Here is a 13,752-nt window from a genome sequence, read left to right as displayed (position 1 = left end):
TACGAGGTCATCAGAGGTCATGAGATTCCCTCTCTAATTTTAAAGCTAGAATTCTTAGTTGCTACATACATTTTTTTGTACATATAAATTATTGATATATAGCCATTGATTCTTGAAGTATATAATGTAGAAATGCCTCAGGTGTTTAGTTCATCTGTCATTTCCCATCAGAACCCCAAAATAAAAGCTTGTTTTACTCCATTGTTTGCAAACAAAAGAAATGTAAACAAACAACAAATAGCCTCAAAGGATTGGTTAAAACTATCATGTTGATGTCATGGATGATCAGTCCTTGCATCCATAGCTCCGACTATGAATTTGACAGTGGTCACATTATTCCAGGCCCCTCAGCTACGCACCAAAACAGAGGCTTGGTGACCGCTTTGTTAATTCACTAAGGATTCTGGGTAATACGTTTAAATGAATGACAGCCGTTCTATTGACTCTAACCACAAAAAACATTGGTTGTAATTTGCTGTTGATTTCTTGACAATTTGACATGTTGAATCACCTCCTCCTTCTCACACTCAGAATAAGATCGGGGCGGGGCGTCTGTTGGGCCCTAAGGGCGTGGCAGTGGACAGGAACGGACACATCATCGCCGTGGACAACAAGGCGTGCTGCGTCTTCATCTTCCAGTCTAACGGGAAGCTGGTCACCAAGTTCGGCGCCAGGGGGACGTCCGAGAGACAGTTTGCAGGTAAAGGGGGTGGAGCCTAGAATGTTCAGCGATGTGAAACGTTCCGATAGCAACGCGACACTCTTTCCTATTCTTGCTGATCTAGGATCAGTGTTGCCTTTTAGATCATAATGAATAAGACGGACAGATTGGGACCTGATCCTAGATCAGCACTCCTACATTGAGACGCTTTGTGGATATGGGCCCAGGTCCTCCCTGTCCATGAAATCTCATTGATCTGGACGTAAAAAAAGGCAAAACTGATCCTAGATCAGCACTCCTACTTTTGAGACGCTTGGTGCATACTGTTCTACACAACCCATTAGAATCTGATCGTTGTGAAATGTTCCTCCCGAACACAACCCGTGTGCAGATTGACCTGATCTGACACACCTGCAAGAGCCAAGATGGCCGCCAGGACCCTGGTTGCCATTGGAAACCATTTCTTCCTGCAGATCCTCTCTGTTCTACTTGTTTCGTCTTTCATCTCTGACTCTACCTTTTCGTTTGTTTGTTTCTTGTTCTTTTTTTCTCCCTTTTGTTTCTGTTTTAGAAAAAAGTGGTGCCCATTTAAATAGATCTGGCCCGGTGTTCAGTAAGTATCGAGTGTTGCCCCGCCCCTTACCCAGAGTGCACCATTCTGTCTAACCTGCATCTCCTACCCTGATGTTGAGTGCCCTGGAAATTGTATCTTGAAATCTTCCCAGATCATTCTGTGCCTGATATATGTAAAACGTAACAAAAGATTGATACATATGTCATCGTAATATCATGATCATTACAATCATTGTTGTTCGAACTGAGTTGAATGTATTGCTCTGTAATGTAGAGTATGCATAAGATGAATGAGATGCAATTTAATGAAATTTGATTCGATACTAACCCATTTTTGAATTGTCTGCTCTTAAATATTATCTCTTATATCCCTAGACATTTCAAAACACCTGAATAATGAATTAAATTAAAATCGGTAGCAATGAAAATGAGTGATAAAAACCATAGAGATAGATAGAGATCTCATCTTTGTATCTGTGCCATTATGGCATCTCCATTTTAAAGTAGTAAATTGTCTTCTTCTTTTGTGTCTGGGAAAAAAAAGTGTAAAGCTAATATTGGTGATTTTACCACCACCTGTAGTGTTAGAGTCCTGAACCAACTCTTGTGTCATTCATCCATTGTGGCCTCTACATGGCAGTAATATAGCTTTTAGCCATTTACAAACCATAGGAAACACAAGCCCTTTACCAACCATAGGCAACCCAATTTAAAGAATACAATGATTTCTGATAATTGGCTGATTGCTACCAACCCATAGGAATCCCCACCCAGTTGATTACTTTAAAATGGTGGAAGCCCTCAATGGCAAACTCCATGCTAAAACCAGTTATAACCATCTATAGATCTCTATCGATCTCTGGATCAAAATGATGTAATCACTCTGATCGGTTCATTTATAATTAGTAGGTTTTGCTATCTGTTTTACCAAACCTTTATTTTTGTACTTTTCTTGTGGGTGTGGCTTATATAAATGCCTTCACACTGTTTTTGTTTTGTATTTATTATTATTTTATTCGATTGTTTGTTTATCACTTATTTTCTTTGGTGCAAATAAATTAAACCTAAAAAAATAATAATTCTAACCAGTATTTTAGAGGACATTAGTCATGCTAACTTGAATCACGTTATTTCTGTCTCTTTGTCTTTGTCTCTCTCTGTCTCTGCCCCTTCTCTCTCTCTCTCTCTCTGTCTCTGCCCCTTCTCTCTCTCTCTCTGTCTCTCTCTCTCTCTCTCTCTGTCTCTGCCCCTTCTCTCTCTCTCTCTCTGTCTCTGCCCCTTCTCTCTCTCTCTCTCTCTCTCTCTCTCTCTCTGTCTCTGCCCCTTCTCTCTCTCTCTCTCTCTCTCTCTCTCTCTCTCTGTCTCTCTCTCTGTCTCTGCCCCTTCTCCCTCTCTCTCTGTCTCTCTCCCTCTCTCTCTCTCTCTCTGTCTCTGCCCCTTCTCTCTCTCTCTCTGTCTCTGCCCCTTCTCTCTCTCTCTGTCTCTCTCTCTCTCTCTCTCTCTGTCTCTGCCCCTTCTCCCTCTCTCTCTGTCTCTCTCCCTCTCTCTCTCTCTCTCTGTCTCTGCCCCTTCTCTCTCTCTCTCTGTCTCTGCCCCTTCTCTCTCTCTCTCTCTCTCTCTCTCTCTCTCTCTCTCTCTCTCTCTCTCTCTCTCTCTCTCTCTCTCTCTCTCTCTCTCTCTCTCTGTCTCTGCCCCTTCTCTCTCTCTCTCTCTCTCTCTCTCTGCCCCTTCTCTCTCTCTCTCTGTCTCTGCCATTTCTCTCTCTCTCTCTCTCTCTCTCTCTCTCTATGCCCCTTCTCTCTCTCCCTGTCTCTGCCCCTTCTCTCTCTCTCTCTCTCTCTCTCTCTGCCCCTTCTCTCTCTCTCTCTCTCTCTCTCTCTCTGCCCCTTCTCTCTCTCTCTCTCTCTCTCTCTCTCTGCCCCTTCTCTCTCTCTCTCTCTCTCTCTCTCTGCCCCTTCTCTCTCTCTCTCTCTCTCTCTCTCTCTCCCCAGGTCCACACTTTGTTGCGGTGAACAACAAGAATGAAATCATTGTCACAGATTTCCACAATCATTCTGTGAAGGTAAGTCAAGCCTTTATGCTGTGATCAAGGAAAGAGGGAATATATATATATTTTTTAAATGCTTTATTCATTTGAAAATATCTAGTTGTGTGACGAAGTGGATCTATGCCCACTCCAACGCGTACACAGTCTAATCTGTCATTATATTACAAGAGTATTCTATTTCCCATTTCTTGCTAAAAGCATTACATTGTCCTTGACTATACTTTCCTTTAGCTCCTTTGTTAGCAATTAGCTACAGTTTATAGTTATTTGTTAACAGTAAGCTACAGTTTATAGTTATTTGTTAGGGACTGACCATCATTTATAAAGAGGCAAACCTGGAGAAATCAGGCCTCTCTGAAATGGAATATAAAGGGGATAGTAGAGAACATGCTTATGACTGACCCTCACTCCTAGGACAGACCAGAGCCTTAAATATGCAGAAATTGTTCTTTGTTTTGTCAGCATTACATGACAAAGTAGCCAGAAGGTTGTGGATATGCAGACTACCCTGGACATGGGTAGGGTAGCCTAGTGGTTAGAGCGTTGGACTAGTAGCCAGAAGGTTGTGGATTTGCAGACTACCCTGGACATGGGTAGGGTAGCCTAGTGGTTAGAGCGTTGGACTAGTAGCCAGAAGGTTGTGGATTTGCAGACTACCCTGGACATGGGTAGGGTAGCCTAGTGGTTAGAGCGTTGGACTAGTAGCCAGAAGGTTGTGGATTTGCAGACTACCCTGGACATGGGTAGGGTAGCCTAGTGGTTTAGAGCGTTGGACTAGTAGCCAGAAGGTTGTGGATATGCAGACTACCCTGGACATGGGTAGGGTAGCCTAGTGGTTAGAGCGTTGGACTAGTAGCCAGAAGGTTGTGGATATGCAGACTACCCTGGACATGGGTAGGGTAGCCTAGTGGTTAGAGCGTTGGACTAGTAGCCAGAAGGTTGTGGATTTGCAGACTACCCTGGACATGGGTAGGATAGCCTAGTGGTTAGAGCGTTGGACTAGTAGCCAGAAGGTTGTGGATATGCAGACTACCCTGGACATGGGTAGGGTAGCCTAGTGGTTAGAGCGTTGGACTAGTAGCCAGAAGGTTGTGGATTTGCAGACTACCCTGGACATGGGTAGGGTAGCCTAGTGGTTAGAGCGTTGGACTAGTAGCCAGAAGGTTGTGGATATGCAGACTACCCTGGACATGGGTAGGGTAGCCTAGTGGTTAGAGCGTTGGACTAGTAGCCAGAAGGTTGTGGATTTGCAGACTACCCTGGACATGGGTAGGGTAGCCTAGTGGTTAGAGCGTTGGACAAGTAGCCAGAAGGTTGTGGATATGCAGACTACCCTGGACATGGGTAGGGTAGCCTAGTGGTTAGAGCGTTGGACTAGTAGCCAGAAGGTTGTGGATTTGCAGACTACCCTGGACATGGGTAGGGTAGCCTAGTGGTTAGAGCGTTGGACTAGTAGCCAGAAGGTTGTGGATATGCAGACTACCCTGGACATGGGTAGGGTAGCCTAGTGGTTAGAGCGTTGGACTAGTAGCCAGAAGGTTGTGGATTTGCAGACTACCCTGGACATGGGTAGGGTAGCCTAGTGGTTAGAGCGTTGGACTAGTAGCCAGAAGGTTGTGGATATGCAGACTACCCTGGACATGGGTAGGGTAGCCTAGTGGTTAGAGCGTTGGACTAGTAGCCAGAAGGTTGTGGATTTGCAGACTACCCTGGACATGGGTAGGGTAGCCTAGTGGTTAGAGCGTTGGACAAGTAGCCAGAAGGTTGTGGATATGCAGACTACCCTGGACATGGGTAGGGTAGCCTAGTGGTTAGAGCGTTGGACTAGTAGCCAGAAGGTTGTGGATTTGCAGACTACCCTGGACATGGGTAGGGTAGCCTAGTGGTTAGAGCGTTGGACAAGTAGCCAGAAGGTTGTGGATATGCAGACTACCCTGGACATGGGTAGGGTAGCCTAGTGGTTAGAGCGTTGGACTAGTAGCCAGAAGGTTGTGGATTTGCAGACTACCCTGGACATGGGTAGGGTAGCCTAGTGGTTAGAGCGTTGGACTAGTAGCCAGAAGGTTGTGGATATGCAGACTACCCTGGACATGGGTAGGGTAGCCTAGTGGTTAGAGCGTTGGACTAGTAGCCAGAAGGTTGTGGATATGCAGACTACCCTGGACATGGGTAGGGTAGCCTAGTGGTTAGAGCGTTGGACTAGTAGCCAGAAGGTTGTGGATATGCAGACTACCCTGGACATGGGTAGGGTAGCCTAGTGGTTAGAGCGTTGGACTAGTAGCCAGAAGGTTGTGGATATGCAGACTACCCTGGACATGGGTAGGGTAGCCTAGTGGTTAGAGCGTTGGACTAGTAGCCAGAAGGTTGTGGATATGCAGACTACCCTGGACATGGGTAGGGTAGCCTAGTGGTTAGAGCGTTGGACTAGTAGCCAGAAGGTTGTGGATATGCAGACTACCCTGGACATGGGTAGGGTAGCCTAGTGGTTAGAGCGTTGGACTAGTAGCCAGAAGGTTGTGGATATGCAGACTACCCTGGACATGGGTAGGGTAGCCTAGTGGTTAGAGCATTGGACTAGTAGCCAGAAGGTTGTGGATATGCAGACTACCCTGGACATGGGTAGGGTAGCCTAGTGGTTAGAGCGTTGGACTAGTAGCCAGAAGGTTGTGGATATGCAGACTACCCTGGACATGGGTAGGGTAGCCTAGTGGTTAGAGCGTTGGACTAGTAGCCAGAAGGTTGTGGATATGCAGACTACCCTGGACATGGGTAGGGTAGCCTAGTGGTTAGAGCGTTGGACTAGTAGCCAGAAGGTTGTGGATATGCAGACTACCCTGGACATGGGTAGGGTAGCCTAGTGGTTAGAGCGTTGGACTAGTAGCCAGAAGGTTGTGGATATGCAGACTACCCTGGACATGGGTAGGGTAGCCTAGTGGTTAGAGCGTTGGACTAGTAGCCAGAAGGTTGTGGATATGCAGACTACCCTGGACATGGGTAGGGTAGCCTAGTGGTTAGAGCGTTGGACTAGTAGCCAGAAGGTTGTGGATATGCAGACTACCCTGGACATGGGTAGGGTAGCCTAGTGGTTAGAGCGTTGGACTAGTAGCCAGAAGGTTGTGGATATGCAGACTACCCTGGACATGGGGTAGGGTAGCCTAGTGGTTAGAGCGTTGGACTAGTAGCCAGAAGGTTGTGGATATGCAGACTACCCTGGACATGGGTAGGGTAGCCTAGTGGTTAGAGCGTTGGACTAGTAGCCAGAAGGTTGTGGATATGCAGACTACCCTGGACATGGGTAGGGTAGCCTAGTGGTTAGAGCGTTGGACTAGTAGCCAGAAGGTTGTGGATATGCAGACTACCCTGGACATGGGTAGGGTAGCCTAGTGGTTAGAGCATTGGACTAGTAGCCAGAAGGTTGTGGATATGCAGACTACCCTGGACATGGGGTAGGGTAGCCTAGTGGTTAGAGCGTTGGACTAGTAGCCAGAAGGTTGTGGATATGCAGACTACCCTGGACATGGGTAGGGTAGCCTAGTGGTTAGAGCGTTGGACTAGTAGCCAGAAGGTTGTGGATATGCAGACTACCCTGGACATGGGGTAGGGTAGCCTAGTGGTTAGAGCGTTGGACTAGTAGCCAGAAGGTTGTGGATATGCAGACTACCCTGGACATGGGTAGGGTAGCCTAGTGGTTAGAGCGTTGGACTAGTAGCCAGAAGGTTGTGGATATGCAGACTACCCTGGACATGGGGTAGGGTAGCCTAGTGGTTAGAGCGTTGGACTAGTAGCCAGAAGGTTGTGGATATGCAGACTACCCTGGACATGGGTAGGGTAGCCTAGTGGTTAGAGCGTTGGACTAGTAGCCAGAAGGTTGTGGATATGCAGACTACCCTGGACATGGGTAGGGTAGCCTAGTGGTTAGAGCGTTGGACTAGCAGCCAGAAGGTTGTGGATATGCAGACTACCCTGGACATGGGTAGGGTAGCCTAGTGGTTAGAGCGTTGGACTAGTAGCCAGAAGGTTGTGGATTTGCAGACTACCCTGGACATGGGTAGGGTAGCCTAGTGGTTAGAGCGTTGGACTAGTAGCCAGAAGGTTGTGGATATGCAGACTACCCTGGACATGGGTAGGGTAGCCTAGTGGTTAGAGCGTTGGACTAGTAGCCAGAAGGTTGTGGATATGCAGACTACCCTGGACATGGGTAGGGTAGCCTAGTGGTTAGAGCGTTGGACAAGTAGCCAGAAGGTTGTGGATATGCAGACTACCCTGGACATGGGTAGGGTAGCCTAGTGGTTAGAGCGTTGGACTAGTAGCCAGAAGGTTGTGGATTTGCAGACTACCCTGGACATGGGTAGGGTAGCCTAGTGGTTAGAGCGTTGGACTAGTAGCCAGAAGGTTGTGGATATGCAGACTACCCTGGACATGGGTAGGGTAGCCTAGTGGTTAGAGCATTGGACTAGTAGCCAGAAGGTTGTGGATTTGCAGACTACCCTGGACATGGGTAGGGTAGCCTAGTGGTTAGAGCGTTGGACTAGTAGCCAGAAGGTTGTGGATATGCAGACTACCCTGGACATGGGTAGGGTAGCCTAGTGGTTAGAGCGTTGGACTAGTAGCCAGAAGGTTGTGGATATGCAGACTACCCTGGACATGGGTAGGGTAGCCTAGTGGTTAGAGCGTTGGACTAGTAGCCAGAAGGTTGTGGATATGCAGACTACCCTGGACATGGGTAGGGTAGCCTAGTGGTTAGAGCGTTGGACTAGTAGCCAGAAGGTTGTGGATATGCAGACTACCCTGGACATGGGTAGGGTAGCCTAGTGGTTAGAGCATTGGACTAGTAGCCAGAAGGTTGTGGATATGCAGACTACCCTGGACATGGGTAGGGTAGCCTAGTGGTTAGAGCGTTGGACTAGTAGCCAGAAGGTTGTGGATATGCAGACTACCCTGGACATGGGTAGGGTAGCCTAGTGGTTAGAGCGTTGGACTAGTAGCCAGAAGGTTGTGGATATGCAGACTACCCTGGACATGGGTAGGGTAGCCTAGTGGTTAGAGCGTTGGACTAGTAGCCAGAAGGTTGTGGATATGCAGACTACCCTGGACATGGGTAGGGTAGCCTAGTGGTTAGAGCGTTGGACTAGTAGCCAGAAGGTTGTGGATATGCAGACTACCCTGGACATGGGTAGGGTAGCCTAGTGGTTAGAGCGTTGGACTAGTAGCCAGAAGGTTGTGGATATGCAGACTACCCTGGACATGGGTAGGGTAGCCTAGTGGTTAGAGCGTTGGACTAGTAGCCAGAAGGTTGTGGATTTGCAGACTACCCTGGACATGGGTAGGGTAGCCTAGTGGTTAGAGCGTTGGACTAGTAGCCAGAAGGTTGTGGATATGCAGACTACCCTGGACATGGGTAGGGTAGCCTAGTGGTTAGAGCGTTGGACTAGTAGCCAGAAGGTTGTGGATATGCAGACTACCCTGGACATGGGTAGGGTAGCCTAGTGGTTAGAGCGTTGGACTAGTAGCCAGAAGGTTGTGGATATGCAGACTACCCTGGACATGGGTAGGGTAGCCTAGTGGTTAGAGCGTTGGACTAGTAGCCAGAAGGTTGTGGATATGCAGACTACCCTGGACATGGGTAGGGTAGCCTAGTGGTTAGAGCGTTGGACTAGTAGCCAGAAGGTTGTGGATATGCAGACTACCCTGGACATGGGTAGGGTAGCCTAGTGGTTAGAGCGTTGGACTAGTAGCCAGAAGGTTGTGGATATGCAGACTACCCTGGACATGGGTAGGGTAGCCTAGTGGTTAGAGCGTTGGACTAGTAGCCAGAAGGTTGTGGATATGCAGACTACCCTGGACATGGGTAGGGTAGCCTAGTGGTTAGAGCGTTGGACTAGTAGCCAGAAGGTTGTGGATATGCAGACTACCCTGGACATGGGTAGGGTAGCCTAGTGGTTAGAGCGTTGGACTAGTAGCCAGAAGGTTGTGGATATGCAGACTACCCTGGACATGGGTAGGGTAGCCTAGTGGTTAGAGCGTTGGACTAGTAGCCAGAAGGTTGTGGATATGCAGACTACCCTGGACATGGGTAGGGTAGCCTAGTGGTTAGAGCGTTGGACTAGTAGCCAGAAGGTTGTGGATATGCAGACTACCCTGGACATGGGTAGGGTAGCCTAGTGGTTAGAGCGTTGGACTAGTAGCCAGAAGGTTGTGGATATGCAGACTACCCTGGACATGGGTAGGGTAGCCTAGTGGTTAGAGCGTTGGACTAGTAGCCAGAAGGTTGTGGATATGCAGACTACCCTGGACATGGGGTAGGGTAGCCTAGTGGTTAGAGCGTTGGACTAGCAGCCAGAAGGTTGTGGATATGCAGACTACCCTGGACATGGGTAGGGTAGCCTAGTGGTTAGAGCATTGGACTAGTAGCCAGAAGGTTGTGGATATGCAGACTACCCTGGACATGGGTAGGGTAGCCTAGTGGTTAGAGCGTTGGACTAGTAGCCAGAAGGTTGTGGATATGCAGACTACCCTGGACATGGGTAGGGTAGCCTAGTGGTTAGAGCGTTGGACTAGTAGCCAGAAGGTTGTGGATATGCAGACTACCCTGGACATGGGTAGGGTAGCCTAGTGGTTAGAGCGTTGGACTAGTAGCCAGAAGGTTGTGGATATGCAGACTACCCTGGACATGGGTAGGGTAGCCTAGTGGTTAGAGCGTTGGACTAGTAGCCAGAAGGTTGTGGATATGCAGACTACCCTGGACATGGGTAGGGTAGCCTAGTGGTTAGAGCGTTGGACTAGTAGCCAGAAGGTTGTGGATATGCAGACTACCCTGGACATGGGTAGGGTAGCCTAGTGGTTAGAGCGTTGGACTAGTAGCCAGAAGGTTGTGGATATGCAGACTACCCTGGACATGGGTAGGGTAGCCTAGTGGTTAGAGCGTTGGACTAGTAGCCAGAAGGTTGTGGATATGCAGACTACCCTGGACATGGGTAGGGTAGCCTAGTGGTTAGAGCGTTGGACTAGTAGCCAGAAGGTTGTGGATATGCAGACTACCCTGGACATGGGTAGGGTAGCCTAGTGGTTAGAGCATTGGACTAGTAGCCAGAAGGTTGTGGATATGCAGACTACCCTGGACATGGGTAGGGTAGCCTAGTGGTTAGAGCGTTGGACTAGTAGCCAGAAGGTTGTGGATATGCAGACTACCCTGGACATGGGTAGGGTAGCCTAGTGGTTAGAGCGTTGGACTAGTAGCCAGAAGGTTGTGGATATGCAGACTACCCTGGACATGGGTAGGGTAGCCTAGTGGTTAGAGCGTTGGACTAGTAGCCAGAAGGTTGTGGATATGCAGACTACCCTGGACATGGGTAGGGTAGCCTAGTGGTTAGAGCGTTGGACTAGTAGCCAGAAGGTTGTGGATATGCAGACTACCCTGGACATGGGTAGGGTAGCCTAGTGGTTAGAGCGTTGGACTAGTAGCCAGAAGGTTGTGGATATGCAGACTACCCTGGACATGGGTAGGGTAGCCTAGTGGTTAGAGCGTTGGACTAGTAGCCAGAAGGTTGTGGATATGCAGACTACCCTGGACATGGGTAGGGTAGCCTAGTGGTTAGAGCGTTGGACTAGTAGCCAGAAGGTTGTGGATATGCAGACTACCCTGGACATGGGTAGGGTAGCCTAGTGGTTAGAGCGTTGGACTAGTAGCCAGAAGGTTGTGGATATGCAGACTACCCTGGACATGGGTAGGGTAGCCTAGTGGTTAGAGCGTTGGACTAGTAGCCAGAAGGTTGTGGATATGCAGACTACCCTGGACATGGGTAGGGTAGCCTAGTGGTTAGAGCGTTGGACTAGTAGCCAGAAGGTTGTGGATATGCAGACTACCCTGGACATGGGGTAGGGTAGCCTAGTGGTTAGAGCGTTGGACTAGTAGCCAGAAGGTTGTGGATATGCAGACTACCCTGGACATGGGTAGGGTAGCCTAGTGGTTAGAGCGTTGGACTAGTAGCCAGAAGGTTGTGGATATGCAGACTACCCTGGACATGGGTAGGGTAGCCTAGTGGTTAGAGCATTGGACTAGTAGCCAGAAGGTTGTGGATTTGCAGACTACCCTGGACATGGGTAGGGTAGCCTAGTGGTTAGAGCGTTGGACTAGTAGCCAGAAGGTTGTGGATATGCAGACTACCCTGGACATGGGTAGGGTAGCCTAGTGGTTAGAGCGTTGGACTAGTAGCCAGAAGGTTGTGGATATGCAGACTACCCTGGACATGGGTAGGGTAGCCTAGTGGTTAGAGCGTTGGACTAGTAGCCAGAAGGTTGTGGATATGCAGACTACCCTGGACATGGGTAGGGTAGCCTAGTGGTTAGAGCGTTGGACTAGTAGCCAGAAGGTTGTGGATATGCAGACTACCCTGGACATGGGTAGGGTAGCCTAGTGGTTAGAGCGTTGGACTAGTAGCCAGAAGGTTGTGGATATGCAGACTACCCTGGACATGGGTAGGGTAGCCTAGTGGTTAGAGCGTTGGACTAGTAGCCAGAAGGTTGTGGATATGCAGACTACCCTGGACATGGGTAGGGTAGCCTAGTGGTTAGAGCGTTGGACTAGTAGCCAGAAGGTTGTGGATATGCAGACTACCCTGGACATGGGTAGGGTAGCCTAGTGGTTAGAGCGTTGGACTAGTAGCCAGAAGGTTGTGGATATGCAGACTACCCTGGACATGGGTAGGGTAGCCTAGTGGTTAGAGCGTTGGACTAGTAGCCAGAAGGTTGTGGATATGCAGACTACCCTGGACATGGGTAGGGTAGCCTAGTGGTTAGAGCGTTGGACTAGTAGCCAGAAGGTTGTGGATATGCAGACTACCCTGGACATGGGTAGGGTAGCCTAGTGGTTAGAGCGTTGGACTAGCAGCCAGAAGGTTGTGGATATGCAGACTACCCTGGACATGGGTAGGGTAGCCTAGTGGTTAGAGCGTTGGACTAGTAGCCAGAAGGTTGTGGATATGCAGACTACCCTGGACATGGGTAGGGTAGCCTAGTGGTTAGAGCGTTGGACTAGTAGCCAGAAGGTTGTGGATATGCAGACTACCCTGGACATGGGTAGGGTAGCCTAGTGGTTAGAGCGTTGGACTAGTAGCCAGAAGGTTGTGGATATGCAGACTACCCTGGACATGGGTAGGGTAGCCTAGTGGTTAGAGCGTTGGACTAGTAGCCAGAAGGTTGTGGATATGCAGACTACCCTGGACATGGGTAGGGTAGCCTAGTGGTTAGAGCGTTGGACTAGTAGCCAGAAGGTTGTGGATATGCAGACTACCCTGGACATGGGTAGGGTAGCCTAGTGGTTAGAGCGTTGGACTAGTAACCAGAAGGTTGTGGATATGCAGACTACCCTGGACATGGGTAGGGTAGCCTAGTGGTTAGAGCGTTGGACTAGTAGCCAGAAGGTTGTGGATATGCAGACTACCCTGGACATGGGTAGGGTAGCCTAGTGGTTAGAGCGTTGGACTAGTAGCCAGAAGGTTGTGGATATGCAGACTACCCTGGACATGGGGTAGGGGTAAACATATCTCCATTATAATAAAAGCACTGCATGAATCTACCATCTTATTTGCGGTCTGAGAAAAAACGCATTTCATGTAATTCTACGTCATTTTACATGACTGGAGACAAGTAGAATCTTTTTTTTTTATCCACAACAGAGCATGACGACCAATGAGCGCATGCTGGAGTAACAGAGACATGTTGATTTCTATACAGGCCATAAACAGAGAACAGTCTAAGTGTAGAACAGTGGTAGAGTTGTCTTAACTGTAGAAATTGAGTGCCACAGAACCAGTTACCACTGAAGGAAAGACATGTTTTAACACAGCAGATGCATGTCATCAGGTAGGCCTATATGTTTTAACACAGAAGCATGTCATCAGGTAGGCCTATATGTTTTAACACAGAAGCATGTCATCAGGTAGGCCTATATGTTTTAACACAGAAGCATGTCATCAGGTAGGCCTATATGTTTTAACACAGAAGCATGTCATCAGGTAGGTCTATATGTTTTAGCATGTCATCAGGTAGGTCTATATGTTTTAGCATGTCATCAGGTAGGTCTATATGTTTTAACACAGCAGAAGCATGTCATCAGGTAGGTCTATATGTTTTAACACAGCAGAAGCACGCTCTAACCACTAGGCTACCTGCCGCCTCTACGCTCCAACCACTAGGCTACCTGCCGCCTCCACGCTCTAACAACTAGCCTACCTGCCGCCTCCACGCTCTAACCACTAGGCTACCTGCCGCCTCCACGCTCTAACCACTAGGCTACCTGCCGCCTCCACGCTCTAACAACTAGCCTACCTGCCGCCTCCACGCTCTAACAACTAGCCTACCTGCCGCCTCCACGCTCTAACAACTAGCCTACCTGCCGCCTCCACGCTCTAACCACTAGGCTACCTGCCACCCCTCCACGCTCTAACAACTAGCCTACCTGCCGCCTCTACGC

At 48.9% G+C, this 13,752-nt stretch overlaps 1 protein-coding gene across 2 annotated transcripts in view; it reads left to right on the top strand.

Moving 5' to 3' along the window:
• Positions 1 to 13,752, top strand: part of trim3b (tripartite motif containing 3b) — a 55,084-nt gene that overhangs the window by 26,998 nt on the left and 14,334 nt on the right. The window contains exons 11-13 of one of the 2 annotated variants that reach the window (XM_031809171.1): positions 532 to 700; positions 1,233 to 1,274; positions 3,226 to 3,296. In XM_031809171.1, the coding sequence (XP_031665031.1) occupies positions 532 to 700; positions 1,233 to 1,274; positions 3,226 to 3,296 (282 nt within the window). The remainder of the gene's footprint in view (positions 1 to 531; positions 701 to 1,232; positions 1,275 to 3,225; positions 3,297 to 13,752) is intronic. The other variant, XM_031809172.1, reaches the window with a different exon arrangement.

Source organism: Oncorhynchus kisutch, linkage group LG29 (genome assembly GCF_002021735.2).
Source record: "Oncorhynchus kisutch isolate 150728-3 linkage group LG29, Okis_V2, whole genome shotgun sequence".
NCBI classification, from domain to species: domain Eukaryota; kingdom Metazoa; phylum Chordata; class Actinopteri; order Salmoniformes; family Salmonidae; genus Oncorhynchus; species Oncorhynchus kisutch.
Note: the sequence above shows the minus strand (reverse complement) of the source record. Positions and strands in the feature narration are given on the sequence as shown.